Below are 20,545 nucleotides of genomic sequence, written 5' to 3'. Positions count from 1 at the left end.
AACCTCATGGAAAGGCCTCTATCAGGTACTGCTAGCCAGCTCTTGTGCCACCAAACTCCAAGGAATAGACTCTTGGATTCATGTGACCCACCTAAAGAAAGTGCCAAACCCTAATTGGACCTGCCCATCATCTGGTGACCTGAAAGTAAAGATTTCCCAGAACTGAAGCAGATGACAGCAGATGAGACAGCTTTCCCAGGATAACCAGAACAGGCCTGTTGGAAGCTTGTTGCCAAAATTTTGATTATAGAATGCTTCAGATGATCTCCAATGTCTAGGATCTTGATAAAATATGAACTTTAGATAAAAAGGGCCTGAGAGTTCTCCCTCTTACCCCTTCTTATCATTTAAAGGTGACCTTAATAAGTTTCTAATCTTCGTACTTTCCCTTCGATTTGAGACACTACACCAAGGAAAGGTCCTTCCTGACACCGAATGACAAAAAGCCATTGAAACTAGAATACCTGACTCTTGATCAGTGATGCTTTCAGAGAAAGATCTTGATTAAAAGGGGAGAAAGGTTAAAAATTAATAAACAGAAACCTCAGTTCATAGAGTTGGGAGACCAGAAGGGAGAGCTCTCACCTGTGACGATAGTACAGTCCTATAGGAAGAAGAAAGACGTTTCTTTCCTGGCGCCATAGACTTTTTGTTTAGTATGGCCCTTCCAACTTCCTTTTCCTCTCCATGAAGGCCTTCTCCTTCGCTTGCTGTTTGGGGGCTTGCATGTGGCTCTCCACAGTTGCAGACCCCGAATCACCACCCTCTGCTGATCCTGAATAAACCCATCTTTGCTGGAGAAATGCCTTCAGTCTATTTGTTTTAGGGTAACCTCAGAAAGATGAGGACATTCTTAAGTAAGGCCCTATATCAGAAACAATTAGCTAAAAGTAAGAAGTCATTACAAAGAGAGAGGCAGACGATATGAGAGGCATCTATCCATGGCATGGGGCCTTGGGTGATTTAGGAGGGATGCAGTCCAGTGTGCAAGGGAACAGTTAAGTCTTATTTCCATTTCCGGGCAACATGATGAGACCAAGAGGAGTCAAAAAGACATACTTTATTAGCCTTCTCTATGTTTGAACTGTTTCTCCGTCCCCCTTTTCCCAGCGCCTCTCATCTCCTGTAGGGCAGTATGTCGCCCAGGATCCTCCACGTGGTTCTCAAGGTGGGAGAATAAGAGGGTTGTCCTTTTGAGCTGGTCCTGGGCACTCAGCAGGGTGTTGTTCTTTTGCGGGGAAAGGCAGGACAACCAGCTTCTCCTCCATAGGCTCCAGGAAGAGGAAGGAGACATCCAGTGGTTCTCCTTGGGGATCTGTGGCTAGATCCAGCTGCACAGGGAAGGCCTCAACAGGGTCCGTTCCCTGGGAACCTTTAGGCTTGTTATCCAAGTCAGGAAGGTACTGGACAGTTCCTTTGGGCACAGCTTTGGCTGATGAGTTGGTGGGAGCTGTGTTTGTCTGCTGGGGCTCTTCCACCTTGAACAGGTTCACAGGTCTCGGGTTAACAGTAGAGTTTTCACCTCTAGGGGTGGGATCCTGAAATAAGAATGCTTTCAAATAAGGGAATGTCCTCCAAGAAAATCCCTGCCATGCCTGGTACTAGATTATGCTGTTCTGTGCCTTTCTGATGGAATTTTCAAAGGGAGACTAGCTAGATGGGCCTCTGATTAAAGGGCTTAAAGGAAATTCCCTGGCATCTAGTAGTTAAGACTCCAGGCTTTCACTGCCATGGGCTGTGGTTAAACCCCTCGTTGGGGACCTAAGATCCCATAAGCCAAAAAAAATTTTAAATAAATAAATGGTTAAAAAGCAAAACAGATAAGGGCCAGGGGGAACCAAACCTTTAGAAGCTTGACTGTAGGCTTCACAAATTCCACAGCTGAACAATGATCCAGAGAGGTAAGATGGCTTGTTCAAAGTCCCTAGTAAGGTGTCTCCCCACTCCTAGTAGTGGCAGAAGAAGCCACCTCTGGTGACTGTTTATTCTGTGCCAGGCCCAGGGCAGTGCCCTTCAACCAGATCCTCTGACCTGTTACTCATGGGGATCTGAAGGAGATAGGTATTGCAATCCAATTCTATAGATGAGGCAACCAAGACTCAGAGAGGTAGGAAATTGTCCATGTTCATACAACTTGTAGGTGGCAGAACAGGACTGGAACCCAGGTGGCCTGTCTCAACCACCCTTTCAACTACACCAGGCTGCCTTATGGTAAGTGCTCAATAAATACTTCTGAAAAAGGATTCAGTATTTCCATGGAAACAACTTCTACCTATGGTTCAGAGTAAGAGTCTTTGGGACACTGAATTTAATACCTCAGATGCCTGAGACACTCAAGCTACAGGGGTCTTACTTATGCCATATGGACCATGTTGTAACTAAAAGAAAGGGTGACAGGTTTTTCTTTTAGCTACCCTGTGGATGTGGCCTTAGGACACCCTGAATAAAGTGGTGATCATGGATTTTAGGAAAATAAAAGGAGAGGGTAGGGTAGGGGCAACTAAAATAATCTGCTCTTTTATTCACAGAAAGACAACCAATTAGACTAAAAAATACCTCTGATTTAAAGAAGTCACAAGTCACGGAGACCGACTTTTCTGAAGCTCGTTCACTAAGAGAACCGTGGCAAATACCAACAGGCTAAAAAAAGGAAAATACAATGTCACATGTGTATTATGATTATCAATGATCATAAATGGAAATCAACTTGCTTTCTGATTACATAGACACACAGCCAATCAACACTTTGATGCTCCTACCATGTAATAGGTAGGCTCTGAGCCAATTCTTTAGCTCATCCCTACCAAATAATCACCCAAACTAGGCTAAATTACCTCCAATGAGAGAAACTCAGGATTTCTTGAGGAACAAACTCTATTAGAAAATTCTTTGTATTGAGCAGAAATCTGTGTCTATAGAACAGACACAGAAATCTGGGTCTATCTCTTGGCCACACTTCTACCCTTGGGTCAACTAGAAAACTTGTTTTCATCTCTCATATAGCAGCTCTTTATGTATGTTCCACCTGAGTTTTTGCTTCTCAGACAAGACTACTCTCATCTCCTTAAACTTTTCTTTATTTAAAAATAAAATAAGTTTATTTTCTTATTAGAAATGTAATAAACAGTTATTTAGAATATGGATAAACAAATAGAAAATAAAAAGACCTGTAACTACATGAAAGGTACCCGTTTCCTGCAGTGATTTGATTTCTTTCCTTCTAACATTGCTTCCTATGCATACATAATTTTTCTTCTAGAAAAATAGAATTATACTCTTCATAATATTTTATAACTCTCTTTTGTCATTTAACAATATATAGTAAAAATCCGTCTATGACACTGAATAGTTTTCTATGATTTTCTTTATAATGGCTACCTAATATTCCTCTGTGTTATTTAACAAGTTCTCTTTTGTTAGAAGCTGGATTGAACCTAATTTTTTTTTTTTTTTTTTTTGGCGGTACACAGGCCTCTCACTGTTGTGGCCTCTCCCATTGCGGAGCACAGGCTCCGGACGCGCAGGCTCAGCGGCCATGGCTCATGGACCTAGCCACTCTGCGGCATGTGGGATCTTCCCGGACCGGGGCATGAACCCGTGTCCCCTGAATTGGCAGGCGGACTCTCAACCACTGCGCCACCAGGGAAGCCCTGAATCTATTTTTTTATGTTTAAACATTGAAGCTATTTTCATATATCCTTAGGGTAAATTCCTAGAAGAGAAATTTTAGAGTCATAGAGTATACATTTTTTTCAGGTGTAAACAGAGGGCCAGTGTAGACCAAGAGAAAATTACAACTGCAGGTCCAGTTATGTAAAAGACTTTAAACTCTTTTCTCTAATTCCTCTCTCATTCTTCCTGGAACTTGGAAGAGCCACAGTTAAATAAATGATTGCAGGAGGGGGAGAAAGAGTGAAAGGACAGACCTTGACTCCTTCCTCACAGCAGGTTCTAAGCTCTAGGTCAGGCTTGAGCTACAGGGAGGAGAAAGCTTTGAATTGGATGTGAGATAGAAGTTTTGATTCAGAATTGACTAAAAGGGATTTTTAATACCTGAAAGTGAATCTTAATAATCTAAGTGAAATTGTTCTTATTACCGAATATAACCAGAAAGCTATGTGATCTGTCCAAGATGGCATTGAGAAGTGAGAAAGGGAGATTCTACAGAAGATGATGAAGACATTTTCCCAATTATTCCTTAATATTCAATTGACTGGTTATGAAAGACTTTTGAGAGACATAGCTCAGATTCAAAGACACACATGGGTTGAAAATTAAAAGATGGAAAAAATTTACAATGCAAACAGTAACAAAAAAGAGCTGGGAATGGCTATACAAATATCAGACAAAATTTACTTTAAGACAAAAATCGTTACTAGTGACAAGGAAAAACATTTTATAATGATAAAAGGCTCAATTTATTAGAAAGACACAACAACTATAAATATAATGCCCCTAATAATAGAGCCCCAAGGTACATAGGCAAAACCTGACAGAATTCAAGGAAGACATAGATAATTCAACAATAATAGTTGGAAACCTCATTTTCAATAATGGATAGAACAAGTTTGCAGAACATCAACAAAGAAACAAGTCTTGAACAACACTATAAACAAATTAAACCTAATAGACAATTACAGAATGCTTTATCTAACAACAGCAGAATACACATTCTTCTCAAGTGTACATGGAACTTTCTCTAGGATATACCTTATGTTAAACCATAAAACAAGCTTCAATACATTTAAAAGAATTGAGATCACACAGAGTACATTCCCCAACCACAATGGGATGAAATTAGATGTGAATAACAGAAGGAAATTGGAATTTTCACAAATATGTGGACATTAAATAACACTCTTAAATAACCAATTGGCCAAAGAAGAGATCACAAGGAAAATTAGAAAATATTTGGAGATGAATGGAAACAAAAACAACATGTATAACTTGTGAGATGCACCTCAATCATTTCTTAGAAGGAAATCTGTAGATGTAAATGCTTATGTTATAAGCAAATAAAGATTGTAAATCAATAACCTAAACTTCTACCTTAAAAAGCTAGAAAAAGAAAAGTAAACTAAGCCCAAAGCAAACAAAAAGAAGGTTACAATAAAGAGTAGGCAGGAAATAAATGGACTAGATAATAAAAAAAGAACGGAGAAAAAAAATGAAACTGAAAGTTGATTCTTTTTTGAAAAACTTAATAAAATTGGCAAAGCTTTAGATAGACTAAGAAAAAAATGACTCAAACTACTAAAATTGGAATTAAATAGGGTACATCACTTCTAATCTTTCAGAAATAAAAATGGAATACTATGAACAATTGTATGCTGGAAAATTGGATAACTTAGATGAAATGGACAAATTCCTAGGAAGATATGAACTACCAAAACTTACTCAAGAAGAAATATAAAACCTGAATAGACTTACAAAAAGTAAAGAGATTGAATTATTAATCAAATAATCTTCCCACAAAGTAAGCTCAGGCCCAGATGGCTTCACTGGGGAATTCTACCAAATATTTAAAGAAGAATGAACATCAACCTTTCACAAATTCTTCCAAAATAAAACAGAAGAGGAGGGAAAATTTCCCAATTCATTATATGAAGCCAATATTAAACTCATATGAAAATCAGGCAGATATGACACAGAAAAACTACAGACCAATGTCTCTTATAAATATGAGATTAAAAATCTTTAAAAGAAATAAACAACCACTGGCGAACTGAATTCAGGACTTCCCTGGTGGCACAGTGGTTAAGAATCCACCTGCCAGTGCAGGGGACATGGGCTCAAGCCCTGGTCTGGGAAGATCCCACATGCTACGGAGCAACTAAGCCCGTGCACCACAACTACTGACCCTGCGCTCTAGAGCCCATGAGCCACAACTACTGAAGCCTATGTGCCTAGAGCCCATGCTTCACAACAAGAGAAGCCACCACAATGAGAAGTCCGTGCACTGCAATGAAGAGTATTCACCGCTTGCTGCAGCTAGAGAAAGCCCGCATGCAGCAACAAAGACCCAACACAACCAAAAATAAATAAATAAACTTTTTTAAAACTCTGAATTCAGAAACATATAAAAGGGGTTATACACCATGATCAACTGTGATTCATCCCCAAAGCACAAGTCTGTTTTAATATAAAAAAATCATTGTTATGTACAATACTAATAGATAAAAGGAGAAAAAGAAAACGAAACGATTATCTCATTAACACAGAAAAGGCATGAGACAAACTCTAACACTGTTTTTTGATAAAAGCATTCAATAAACTAGTAGGACTAGATGGGAACTTTCTCAACTTGATAAAAAAGCAGCTATAAAAAGCCTACAGTTACCATCACATTAAACGATGAAATACTGAATGATTTCCTCCTAAAATCAAATTAAGATAAGGATGTCTGCTCTCCCCATTTCTATTCAGCATTGTACTGGAAGTTCTAGTCAAGAAAATTAGGTAAGAATTAAAAGTCATTTAGATTGGAAAGGAAGAACTAAAACTATTTGTAGAAGACATGATCTTGTATACAGAAAATCCTAAGGACTCTACCAGAAAACTATTAGAACTATAAAAACGAGTTCAACATGGTTACAGGATACAAGATCAAAATATGAAAATCAATTATACTTCTACATATTTGCAATGAACCATCCAAAAATAAAATTGAGAAGACAAATACATTATATCAGCATCAAAGAGGACAAAATACTTAGCTATACAAAAAAGTGAAAGTTTTGGACACTGAAGACTACAAAACATTGTTGAAAGAAATTAAATAAGTCCTAAACAGGGCTTCCCTGGTGGCGCAGTGGTTGAGAGTCCACCTGCCGATGCAGGGGACGCGGGTTCGTGCCCCGGTCCGGGAAGATCTCACATGCCGGGCAGTGGCCGGGCCCGTGAGCCATGGTCGCTGAGCCTGCGCATCCGGAGCCTGTGCTCTGCAACGGGAGAGGCCACAACAGTGAGAGGCCCACGTACCGCGAAAAAGAAAAAAAAAAAAAGAATTAAAAAAAAAAAAAAAAAGAATTAAAAAAAAAAAAAGTCCTAAACAAATGGAAAGACATCCCATGTTCATGGGCTGGAAGAATTACTAATTTTAAGATGACAGTACTTACTATATACATTGGTCTACAGAGTCAATGAAATCCCTATCAAATTTCCTGCTTTTTAAAGATAGAAACTGACAAGTTGATTCTAAAGTTGATTTATTATGAAAATGCAAAGAATCCAAAATACCCAAAACAATCTTAAATAGGAAAAACAAAATAGGAGGGCTCAGACTTCTCAATTCAAAATTTACTACAAAACTATAATATTGGAGATAGTGTGGTACTGGTATAAGAATAGATATGCAGATCAATGGAGTAAAACTGAAGGTATAAAAATAAACCCTTACAGAGAGAGCAGATAGCAGAAGCAAGAAGAATTACATTCTTGCAGCCTGTGGAACAAAAACCACATTCACAGAAAGATAGATAAGATGAAAAGGCTATGTACCAGATGAAAGAACAAGATAAAACCCCAGAAAAGCAACTAAATGAGGTGGAGATAGGCAACCTTCCAGAAAAAGAATTCAGCATAATGATAGTGAAGATGATCCAGGACCTCAGAAAAAGAATGGAGGCAAAGATCGAGAATATGCAAGAAATGCTTAACAAAGACCTAGAAGAATTAAAGAACAAACAAATAGAGATGAACAATAAAATAACTGAAATGAAAACTACACTAGAAGGAATCAATAGCAGAATAACTGAGGCAGAAGAACGGATAAGTGACCTGGAAGACAGAATGATGGAATTCACTGCTGCGGAACAGAATAAAGAAAAAAGAAATGCAAAGAAATGAAGACAGCCTAAGAGACCTCTGGGACAGCATTAAATGCAACAACATTCGCATTATAGGGGTCCCAGAAGGAGAAGAGAGAGAGAAAGGACCAGAGAAAATATTTGAAGAGATTGTAGTCAAAAACTTCCCTAACATGGGAAAGGAGATAACCACCCAAGTCCAGGAAGTGCAGAGAGTCCCATACAGGATAAACCCAAGGAGAAACACACCAAGACACATAATAATCAAATTGGCAAAAATTAAAGACAAAGAGAAATTATTGAAAGCAGCAAGGGAAAAATGACAAATAACATACAAGGGAACTCCCATAAGGATAACAGCTGATTTCTCAGCAGAAACTCTACAAGCCAGAAGGGAGTAGAATGATATACTTAAAGTGATAAAACGGAAGAAGCTACAACCAACATTACTCTACCCAGCAAGGATCTCATTCAGATTCGATGGAGAAATGAAAAGCTTTACAGACAAGTAAAAGCTAAGAGAATTCAGCACCACCAAACCAGCTCTACAACAAATGCTAAAGGAACTTCTCTAAGTGGGAAACACGAGAGAAGAAAAGGACCTACAAAATCAAACCCAAAACAACTAAGAAAATGGTCATAGGAACATACATATCGATAATTACCTTAAATGTGAATGGATTAAATGCTCCAACCAAAAGACACAGGCTTGCTGAATGGATACAAAAACAAGACCTATATATATGCTGTCTACAAGAGACCCACTTCAGACCTAGGGACACATACAGACTGAAAGTGAGGGGTTGGAAAAAGATATTCCATGCAAATGGAAATCAAAAGAAAGCTGGAGTAGCAATACTCATATCAGATAAAATAGACTTTAAGATAAAGAATGTTACAAGAGACAAGAAGGACACTACATAATGATCAAGGGATCAATCCAAGAGGAAGATATAACAATTATTAATATATATGCACCCAACATAGGAGCACATCAATCCATAAGGCAACTGCTAACAGCTGTAAAAGAGGAAATCGACAGTAACACAATAATAGTGGGGAACTTTAATGCCTCAGTTACACCAATGGACAGATCATCCAAACACAGAATTAAGGAAACACAAGGTTTAAATGACACAATAGACCAGATAGATTTAATTGATATTTATAAGACATTCCATCCAAAAACCGCAGATTACACTTTCTTCTCAAGTGTGCATGGAATATTCTCCAGGATACATCACATCTTGGGTCACAAATCAAGCCTCAGTAAATTTAAGACAATTGAACCTGGAAGAAATGGACAAATTCTTAGAAAGGTATAGCCTTCCAAGACTGAACCAAGAAGAAATAGAAAATATGAACAGACCAATCATAAGTAATGAAATTGAAACTGTGATTAAAAATCTTCCAACAAACAAAAGCCCAGTACCAGATGGCTTCACAGGTGAATTCTATCAAATATTTAGAGAAGAGCTAACACCCATCCTTCTCAAACTCTTGCAAAAAATTGCAGAGGAAGGAACACTCCCAAACTCATTCTACGAGGCCACCATCACCCTGACACCAAACCCGGACAAAGATACTACAAGAAAAGAAAATTACAGACCAATATCACTGATGAATATAGATGCAAAAATCCTCAACAAAATACTAGCAAACAGAATCCAACAACACATTAAAAGGATCATACATCATGATCAAGTGGGATTCATCCCAGGGATGCAAGGATCCTTCAATATATGCAAATCAATCGATGTGATACACCATATTAACAAACTGAAGAATAAAAACCATATGATCATCTCAATAGATGCAGAAAACGCTTTTGACAAAATTCAACACCCATTTATGATAAAAACTCTCCAGAAAGTGGGCATAGAGGGAACCTACCTCAACATAATAAAGGCCATATATGACAAACCCACAGCAAACATCATTCTCAATGCTGAAAAACTGAAAGCATTTCCTCTAAAATCAGGAACAAGACAAGGATGTCCACTCTCACCACTATTATTCAACATAGTTTTGGAAGTCCTAGCCATGGCAATCGAGAAGAAAAAGAAATAAAAGGAATACAAATTGAAAAGAAGGAGTAAAACTGTCACTGTTTGCAGATGACATGATACTGTACATAGAGGATCCTAAGGATGCCACCAGAAAACTACTAGAGCTAATCAATGAATTTGATAAAGTTGCAGGATACAAAAATACAGAAATCTCTTGCATTCCTATACACTAATGATGAAAAATCTGAAAGAGAAATTAAGGAAATACTCCCATTTACCATTGCAACAAAAAGCATAAAATACCTATGAATAAACCTAACTAGGGAGACAAAAGGCAAAAGTTTCCTACCTAGGCAGAAAACTATGTCTACTGATGAAAGAAATTAAAGATCATACCAACAGATGGAGAGATATACCATGTTCTTGGATTGGAAGAATCAATATTGTGAAATTGACTATACTACCCAAAGCAATCTACAGATTCAATGCAAGCCCTATCAAATTACCAATGGCATAATTTAAAGAATTAGAACAAAAAAATCTTAAAATTTGTATGGAGACACAAAAAACCCCGAATAGCCAAAGCAGTCTTGAGTGAAAAAAGTGGAGCTGGAGGAATCAGACCCCCTGACTTCAGACTACACTACAAAGCTACAGTAATCAAGACAATATGGTACTGGCACAAAAACAGAAATATAGATCAATGGAACAAGATAGAAAGCCCAGAGATAAACCCATACACCTATGGTCAGCTAATCTATGACAAAGGAGACAAGGATATACAATGGAGAAAAGACAGTCTTTTCAATAAGTGGTGCTGGGAAAACTGGACAGCTATATGTAAAAGAATGAAATTAGAACACTCCCTAACACCATACAGTGAAATAAACTCAAAATGGATTACAGACCTAAATGTAAGACCGGACACTATAAAACTCTTAGAGGAAAACATAGGAAGAACACTCTTTGACGTAAATCACAGCAAGGTCTTTTTTGATCACATCCTAGAGTAATGGAAAGAAAAACAAAAATAAACAAATGGGACCTAATGAAACTTAAAAGCTTTTGCACAGCAAAGGAAACCATAAAAAAGACAAAAAGACAACCCTCAGAATGGGAGAAAATATTTGCAAACGAATCAACAGACAAAGGATTAATCTCCAAAATATATAAACAGCTCATGCAGCTCAATATTAAAAAAAACAAACAACCCAATCCAAAAATGGGCAGAGGGCCTAAATAGACATTTCTCCAAAGAAGACATACAGATGGTCAAGAAGCACATGAAAAGCTGCTCAACATCACTAATTATTAGAGAAATGCAAATCAAAACTACAGTGAGGTATCACCTCACACCAGTTAGCATGGGCATCATCAGAAAATGTACAAACAACAAATGCTGGAGAGGGTGTGGAGAAAAGGGAACCCTCTTGCACTGTTGGTGGGAATGTAAATTGATACAGCCACTATGGAGAACAGTATGGAGGTTCCTTAAAAAACTAAAAATAGAATTACTATATGACCCAGCAATCCCACTACTGGGCATATACCCAGAGAAAACCATAATTCAAAAAGACACATGCATCCCAATGTTCATTGCAGCACTACTTACAATAGCCAGGTCATGGAAGCAACCTAAATGCCCATCGACAGACAAATGGATAAAGAAGATGTGATACATATATACAATGGAATATTAGCCATAAAAAGGAACGAAATTGGGTTTTTTGTTGAGACGTGGATGGATCTAGAGACTGTCATACAGAGTGAAGTAAGAGAAAAACAGAAAGAGAAAAACAAATATCGTATATTAATGCATATATATGGAGTTAGAAAAATGGTACAGATGAACTGGTTTGCAGGGCAGAAATTGAGACACAGATGTAGAGAACAAATGTATGGACACCAAGGGGGGGACGTGGCAGGGGGTGTGGTAGTGGTGTGATGAATTGGGAGATTGGGATCAACATGTATACACTGATGTGTATAAAACTGATGACTAATAACAACCTGCTGTATAAAAAAATAAATAAAATAAAATTCAGAAAAAAGCGCTTCCCTGGTGGCGCAGTGGTTGGGAGTCCACCTGCTGATGCAGGGGACATGGGTTCGTGCCCCAGTCCAGGAAGATCCCACATGCCACAGAACGGCTTGGCCGCTGAGCCTGCACGTCCAGAGCCTGTGCTCCGCAACGGGAGAGGCCACAACAGTGAGAGGCCCGCGTACCGCAAAAAACAAAATTCAAAAACAAAAAAATCTCTTACATTTATAGTCAGTTGATCTTCAAAAATATGTCAATACAATTAAATGGGGGAAATCATAGCCTTTTCAACCAACGGTCCTGGGACAACTGGAGATCCACAAGCAGAAGAATGAAGTTGAACCTCCTACCGCATATCATATATAAAAATTAACTCAAAAATGGGTCAGAGGGGACTTCCCTGGCTGTCCAGTGGATAAGACTCTGTGCTTCCAATGCAGGGACAGGGGTTTGATCCCTGGTCGGGGAACTAAGATCCCGCATGCAACTAAGATCCCACATGCCATGCAGTGTGGCCAAAAAAAAAAAAGGGTCAGAGACCTACAGCTAAAACTATAAAACTCTTAGAGGAATACAGAGGAGTAAATCTTAATGATCCTGGATTAAGTAATGGATTCTTAGATATGACACAAAAAGCACATTCAACAAAAGAAAAAATATAAAGAAGATTTCATTAAAATTAAAAAATTTTTGTACTTCGAAGAACATCATCAAGAAAATGAATAGACAAATCAGAGAATGGGAGAAAATATTTGAAAATCATATATCTGATAAGGGGATTATATCCAGAATATGTAAAGAATTCTTACAATTCAACAATAAAAAGATAAATAATCTAAGTTTTAAATGACAAAGGATTTGAATAGACTTTCCTCCAAAGAATACATACAAATGGCCAAAAGCACATTAAAAGATACTCAATCATTAGCCATTCAGAAAATTCAAATATAACCAAAATGAGAGACTACTTCATACTCAGTAAGATAGCTATAATAAAAAGGACAGATAATAATAATAAGCATTGGCAAAAGCATGAAGAAATTGAAACCCTCACCTGTTGCTGATGGGATTATGAAACTGGTGCCATCACTTTGGAAAACAGTTTGCAGTTAGTTAAAAGGTTAAACACAGAATTCTCATATGACCCAGCAGTCCCACTCCAAGGTGTGTACTCAAAAGAAATGAAAACATATCTATACATAAAAACTTATACACAGGGAATTCCCTGGCCGTCCAGTGGTTAGGACTCGGTGCTTTCACTGCCATGGGCCTAGGTTCAACCCTTGGTTGGGGAACTAAAATCCCGCAAGCCAAAAGAAAAAAACTTATACACAAATGTTCATAGTAGTACTATTCATAACATCTCAAATGAGGAAACAACTCAAATATCAATCAACTGTTGAATGGATAAACAATACATGGTATATCCATGCAATGAAATATTATTTGGCCATTAAAAGAAATGAAGCACTGATATATCAATGCTGAACAAGGATAACCCTTGAAAACATTTTGCTAAGTGAAAGAAGCCAGACACAAAAGGCCACATACAGTGTGGTTCCATTATATAAAATGTTCAAAAAATGTAGTCATAGAGTCAGTAAGTAGACTAGTGGCTTCCCGGGGCATAGGTGAGAGGGCAAAGGGAATGACTGCTAATGGATGTGGAGTTTCTTTTTGGGCTGATGAAAATATTCTAAGATTAGATAGTGGTGATGACAGCACAACTCTATGAATAGACTAAAAAACACTGACTTGTATACCTGAAAACGGTGCATTTTATGGTGTGTGAATTATATCTTAATAAAATTTTATTATAACTAAGTGAATAAGGGGGAAAAATGCTTGCATTTTTCCTAATTGTGCTACAATACATTTTGCCAATTGACATTCCTACTAGGTGTGCTTCAGATAGTTTCAGGGCACCCTCCCCATCTTGGCTGCATTCTTTGAAAGAAGCCCTGTTTCACATTGTCCTTCTTAAAGAGTGGTCCAAGGAATGGAACACCATGCTGTATTCCAAATGTAACTGGGTCTGTTTGGATAAAAGCAGGACTACCACCAACCACTGAGGAGATTTGTTTATATTTTTATAACCTCCTATGATCATTTTTGGCAAAGGCATCACATTGCTGATGAAAACTGCATTTACAATCAAATACTATTGCATCTGGGCCATCTCTAACTAGTCAGTTGCTCCTTAAGCGGAAGAAAAGTGTCTCATGCATTACAACATTTCATGTATAATTTATGCTCAATAAACATATATAGATGATCTGTGAGCACAAAGCTTAAATTATGAAGACAGTCAACAATACTCACCACAGAGTTAGGGGGCTGAAGTGCACAGCTGCTAGCCTGGGACTGGGTACATGACTCTTTGATTAAATATTCTACAAAGTAGGCAGGGCCAAACACCCACTGGTAGGAGACAAGAGGTGAGAAATAAAAATCAAACCTTCTCAAGTGGAGAAATGAGTCAGATTTGGCAACATTATATTTACAGAAACCATACATTCCCAGAGTCATTGTCAACACAGGTCTCTTTTTGTCCCTGTAATCCCCACCATGATCAAACCACGTATTATGATTTTGTTGTTTAGAAAACATAATCACCATACCTTTCTTCCCTTCTTAAGGATTTAACTGGGCTCTAAAAACCTTCCCCTGGGTGAGCTTATTTTTCCTCATGTAAATTTGTTTTTAAATTAGCTTTTCTCCATATGATAGATATCAACATAATTTAGGTACAAATGAACATTTCCCCTAACCCATAAAACTCAACATCCACTCCTGTACTTAAAACGCAGAGTAGAACTTGACTTGCTAAGTGGTCCAAGGTCAACCAGATATGGGAATGTGGTAGTAAATAGTGAACCTAAGTAGAATAGCCCGAGGAGACTGTGAGTCCATTTCCCTTCTTGCCTTCAGGGCAATGAAGTAAAATCATACCACACAACTCTAACGGAAATCCCATGGAATGACTCAAAAACTAAAACATGATTGAATGTGCATCAGGGTTACCAAAGGTAGGGAATGAAGCAAAGGCTTTTAGGGTTCTAATCAAAAAGAGGGCCTCGATAGCGATAGCAACAGTTATGAGACATATTGTTGTAACTGGCCTTTCAGCCTCACCTGCTTAGAAGTCTTGGTGATTTTGACAAGAGAATACTGCTTCGAGGGTCTCTCATTGTTGTATTTTGCAAGAGACTCAGTAGCAGTTTCCAGGAACTTGGGGTTTGACAAATCATAGGGGCTGGAGCTGGGGCAGTCAGGGCACATCGTGGTAATCTTACTTCGAGAAACTGTTGATGCCAAAGGGAGCAAGTTTAAAAATAAAACTCCTTAATGATACATAATTCTATAAATCATATGATCACAACAGAAGCAGAGATTGAAAGAAAAAAAGATAATGCTCAGCTTTGTCAAGGATGGAGTGGAAAAGCATTATTTAGAAAGAAAGTTAGCTTACTGCAGAGTTTTCTGCAATGAGCGTGTATTACTTTCATAATTTAAAAGGAAAAAAAGCAATATTTTTTCACCTTACACAAATTTTTTTACCCTAGGCATTTAGTTAAAAAATACATAATATAGTACAGTTGACCCTTGAACAACACGGCGGTTAGGGGTGCTGACCCTCCAGACAGCCAAAAATCCCAGTTTAACTTTACATTCAGCCCTCCGTATCCACAGTTCTGCATCCATGGATTCAACCAACTGCATATAGTGTAATATTACAGTATGTATTTAGTGAAAAAAAAATCCATGTATGAGTGGACCATGATAGTTAGTTCAAACCCATGTTGTTCAAGGGTCAACTGTATATTGGTATAAGAACATTTTCCTAATTAGCTCAATATCTTCCACCATTATTGCCTCTGTAAAGCAGACTGAGTTGGGATTTCATTACCGTCACGTTTTATTTACCTTTTAGTTGCCAACACCTAACATAATGTCTAATGCATGGTTGGTGCTTAGTAAACACCTGCTGAATGAATGAGTGAGTGAATGACATATGGAAGGTGGAAGCACACCCTCTTTGGTTAGAAAATGCAAGTAAGCTGGAAAATAAAAGTTGATCAAACCACTGTATGACTGGATAGGATAATCACACTAATGGTACAGCTAGAATGTCTGATCGGGAGGAGCTGGGGGTGGCAAAACTTGTATAAAAGTCAGCCTAGGAAACTTGTCTAGAAGTTGTTTTGACAAAGCAAGCACATGGTTTTGATCAACTGTGTGTTTATTTGGATGTATTCGGGCATTTTGTGGGGAAGTTACACCCACAGCTGTCACTCCCGGCACCATCCCCACATGTCATTTCCTGACCTCCCATACCTCAGGTACCTAGGACTTCCATTTAAGACCTGATCCGTTTTACTGGCTGTTGTCCTCTAATTTAGGCGAGTCTCATCTTCACAACCAGGAAGGTTTAGATCTGCTGCCCTCTCAAAGGAACCAACAGCATTATTATCACCTAGAGCTTGTTAGAAATGCAGAACCTCAGGCCCTGCCCCATACCTATGGAATCAGAATCTGTACTTGAACAAGATCTCCCAGGGGAGTCACACACACATAATAGTTTGATGAGTAGCCATATCCTATTTTCCCATGCCATGGATGCTTGCTGTTCAAAGAGAGACCCAGAATGAATGTATGTATTTATTAATTTATTCAATGATATTACAGACTCCTTACACTTGATAGGAACTGGGGGAGAGTTGTAGCAGAGAGGAAGAAGGGATAAAACGTTCTACACAATATAAGACAGAAGACCCCAAATCAAGGCAGTGCATGGTCTGTACTCCATGAATGGTTAGGTTAAAGTTGTATAGGGCTGTAGAATAGGAAAGCACCACTTTTTGTTTGTCTTTTGAGGGGAGGGGGAGCTTCTTGAATAGAGGACGTGGTGGAGGAAGCAGCATTGACAATGATCTTTAAAGAACGCTTATGAGTTCCAAGGGCAGAGGTTATCGGTGGAGGGCATCCTCAGCAGAGGGAGAAGAACAAACAAGATGCAGAGATTGGAAAGTGTGATGTGTATTCAGAAAATAGTGAGCGATCCAGTTGAATGGAGGGCAGAGTTGGTATAGTCAAGGAAATAAGGCAGAAATAGCTAGAAAGGAAGCCTGGGGACCAGTCAAAGAGGTTATGCCATTTATGTCTGACTGAAAATTTAGGATTTGATGTAGGACACAATGTAGATTAATTGTGGGAAGAGGAGCAGTGCAAGTGTTGGATATATGAAGAACTTGGCTTTGGAATGAATAGGAAGTAAGGATGGGAGAAACCCTATACACTATAGCATAGTATAGCTAAATACTCTTTTTCCATCTATTATTAAAATGCACAAAATCGAAGTGATCTCTTACCTGGGCGAAGAGTACAATTATAAGCAGGTAAATAGAAAATTCTTCTTGCCTTATTAATGTAAAATATTGCTTTGCATTGACCATAAACCTGGAACCAACAAATACATTTTATGACGCAGTGGAATGAACTAAGACTTTTAAATACCCCCAGAATGAAATTGGACATTTCTTTTTTTTTTTTTTTTTTTTTTTTTTTGCGGTACGCGGGCCTCTCACTGCTGTGGCCTCTCCCGTTGCGGAGCACAGGCTCCGGACGCGCAGGCTCAGCGGCCACGGCCCACGGCCCCAGCCACTCCGTGGCATGTGGGATCTGCCCGGACCGGGGCACGAACCCGTGTCCCCTGCATCGGCAGGCAGGCTCTCAACCACTGCGCCACCAGGGAAGCCTTGGACATTTCATTTTTAAAGAACAAGAAACTTAAGGTCAATTTTAGTAGTTTGGGGTGGGGAAACGGCCAGCTGATCATTAGACAGTTTAACCTTCTCCTGAGACACAGCTTGCCTTCTTCCCAGCCTCCTTCCTGCTTAGGTGAGACTGTGTGTAACTGAGTTCTAACCACAGCATGGTGAGCAGAAGTGATGTGTAAGCACTTCCAGGTCTAGCCCATAAAGCTCTCCCACGTGCTGTCTGTCCTCCGTGCTCTTTCCCTTTCCATATCTCGATGCAGATGAGCATGGGGACCACAGAAGCCATGAGCTGAAGGCAGCAGAGTCTAGGGCCACAACATGGAAGGTACCTGGGTCTCCAAATCACTCCTGGAGGAAGGCCCCTTCCTGATCAAGAATTTCTATTTTGAACTTTATGTGAATGGGGATCAACTTCTATCATTTTGCAATCAGTATACGCTTTTTAGTGTATGTGTTATAGCAGCTAGTGTCACCTTAACAAATGTAATTCACAATACAGTAAATAGACTATTTGCTTTTCAAAACCAGGTAGGTGCAGTTTGACAAATTTGGTTAAATGATTAGAAAAAGATATCTTGGTCAAATAGTTCACTTCTAAACACTTATATCACACTCCTGTACTCATAAAATTTCATATAAATTAATGAAAATAATCTCAGGATAATTGAGAACCAAATGAAAACTGACTATGTTATTTTCAAGCCTCTTCTATGGTCATCTTTAATAGGATCAATTCTGACTCCCTTTAGGTTCTATGATTCCAGGAAATCCTTCCATGGCACCTCTGAGAGCTCCCATACCATAGCCCTCCCTGTGTTCAGCCTCAAATCTCATATCAGTGTTCAGTGAAACAAACTAAAGCAAAATAAAACAAATTAAAAAGTTCCCCCTCCATTACTTCTACAGTTTTCCTTAGACATACTTCTAGAGCACTACACTTCAGATCTTTTTTTCTCAATTTAAACACTAGCTCAGAGCCTACAGAAAGGTCTTGGATGTAGGAAATAATTTGGGGGCAACTTTTCAATTCTGGTGTCATGACCCCAGTGGGAGCCTCAGACACCCCTCTGATTAAACTCTATTTTGTCTGTAGAATTGGAATAACCACATAGGCACCCCGCCAAAGAGATTTTAAAGAGGGACATTTAAAGATGGCACAATTGAACCATCTTCATGCTGTAGACAGAGAACACCTAGTTTTCCCCCTCGAGTTCCTGGACACAAGTACTTACCGATTCATGTAAGGTCCTCACCCCACAATTCTTCCACGACCTCCTGCTGAGCACATGGCAGCCAGTCTCTAACACGTCCAGCATGAAATAGAACAGAGACCCCAGACCAGCCTGTGGGAAGGGGAGGAGAAATGTACAACCCACATGAAGCAGAAACTCCTAAATACCAGCAAAAAAGGTCCCTGTTTTATGGCAAAGCCAAAGGCTATGACGTTTGTGAAGATTTCTTATAAACGGTGGGACACACATTTCTGAGCAGATACCGTTAGCACTTGTTTCTAATAACAGTAGGAACCTGTAGCACCCTGGCAGAGGAGAGCAACATGTACTAACAGGGTTCCTGATTTGGAAAACACCTGCCAACAGGTGTCTCTGGGTTCCCGTGCCCTGGCCAGCCTCCCCGAATTGTGCAAACACCTGCCCCAGAGGGTACTGCCACTTACCTCTTGTGTGTGTTCACGGGCATCGCTCACTCGGTTGAGGCTCAGCACGTAGCCGTCCTCTCGGTCCCTGTTGATGTCCTGCAGGATGAAGTTCGCGATATCCAGCACATATGAGCTGTTGCAGGCAAGGGAGAGGAGATGCGAGGGGCTGGGGGCTGGCTGGGGTGGAGATACAGCCCCACAGCAGGCGGCCAGGGTGCAGAGCGCCAGAGGTAGGAACAGACTCATCCTGTGGGGGGCAAGGCCCAGGAGGGGTCAGTATGCAGAGCTGCAGGCACCGGGCTGTTTATAGGGCTCTGAGGACAACTTGAGCAGCTTTGTGATTGCAAGCTAAACCAGTGATCAGGTTTTGAAGCACAATGTCCTATTTTATCTCTTTGAATTCTAAATGTGGATTTCCCTGAGTCAGTACTTTGGATGGGATTTGCCACTATCTGTAACCTTAGACCCCTGAGTAATCTCACATTCATGTTTACATGTAAACAGATGTCAGTTTCCTAACCGTTTCCCAAGAAATCAAAATAAACCCTTGGGTCAAGGCTCCCAAGAGGTCATGATTGAGTTCTGGTTTGTGTCCAGGGCTCCAGCTGAGTCAGAATATGCCCCTAGCACCTTGCTTCTAGCTGATGTCCTGGCCACACTGATTTTTATCTCCATCTTGGAGCCCGGAATCACGGTGCTAACGGGGCTCAGTGACTTCATGCTCCACCTCCCAGGATCACCACTCTTGTTATATCTGAAAAAGGGCTTTAACCCCATATCATCTACATAAAGGCCCACGTGAGATTCCTAAAGCATTTTGGGATCTGGCTAGAAACAGTTTTGTTTAGCATATATACAGATGGCCAATAGGCACATGAAAAAATGCTCAACATTGCTAATTATTAGAGAAATGCAAATCAAAACTACAATGAGGTATCACGTCACACCAGTCAGAATGGCCATTATTAAAAAGGCTACAAATAATAAATGCTGGAGAGGGTGTGTTGCACTGTTGGTGGGAATGTAAATTGGGGCAGCCACTATGGAGAACAGTATGGAGCTTCCTTAAAATACTAAAAATAGAGTTGTCATATGATCCAGCAATTTCACTCCTGGGCATATATCCAGAGGAAGCTCTTAATTCAAAAAGATATATGCACCCCAATGTTCTTAACAGCACTATTTACAATAGCCAAGTCATGGAAGCAATCTAAGTGTCCATTGACAGATGAATGGATAAAGAAGATGTG

The 20,545-nt window shown here is 39.4% G+C and overlaps 1 protein-coding gene across 3 annotated transcripts; it reads right to left on the bottom strand.

Moving 5' to 3' along the window:
- Positions 1 to 1,163: 1,163 nt before the first annotated feature.
- Positions 1,164 to 19,541, bottom strand: FETUB (fetuin B). Of its 3 annotated transcripts, XM_065876633.1 has the most exons (7): positions 19,314 to 19,541; positions 18,871 to 18,981; positions 17,231 to 17,318; positions 14,994 to 15,163; positions 14,181 to 14,279; positions 2,557 to 2,640; positions 1,164 to 1,538 (listed from the first exon to the last, which is right to left on the bottom strand). In XM_065876633.1, exons 1-7 carry the CDS (start codon positions 19,539 to 19,541, stop codon positions 1,164 to 1,166), a joined length of 1,155 nt encoding a protein of 384 aa, XP_065732705.1. The 3 variants fall into 3 exon arrangements, with proteins under 3 accessions (XP_065732705.1, XP_065732706.1, XP_065732707.1); XM_065876634.1 differs by lacking the exon at positions 18,871 to 18,981; XM_065876635.1 differs by lacking the exons at positions 17,231 to 17,318; positions 18,871 to 18,981 and having other exon boundaries at positions 19,310 to 19,541.
- Positions 19,542 to 20,545: the final 1,004 nt, after the last annotated feature.

This window comes from Phocoena phocoena, chromosome 4 (assembly GCF_963924675.1).
Source record: "Phocoena phocoena chromosome 4, mPhoPho1.1, whole genome shotgun sequence".
In the NCBI taxonomy this organism is placed as follows: domain Eukaryota; kingdom Metazoa; phylum Chordata; class Mammalia; order Artiodactyla; family Phocoenidae; genus Phocoena; species Phocoena phocoena.
This window is presented reverse-complemented; position numbering and strand designations above follow the sequence as displayed.

Coding starts and splice junctions, on each gene's coding strand:
- FETUB (XM_065876633.1), bottom strand. CDS start 19,541: ATGAGTCTGTTCCTACCTCTGGCGCTCTGCACCCTGGCCGCCTGCTGT. Junction 17,319..18,870: donor TGAGGACCTTACATGAATCG/GTAAGTACTTGT, acceptor TGTTGGTTCCAG/GTTTATGGTCAATGCAAAGC. Junction 14,280..14,993: donor TCACCAAGACTTCTAAGCAG/GTGAGGCTGAAA, acceptor GTCTCCTACCAG/TGGGTGTTTGGCCCTGCCTA.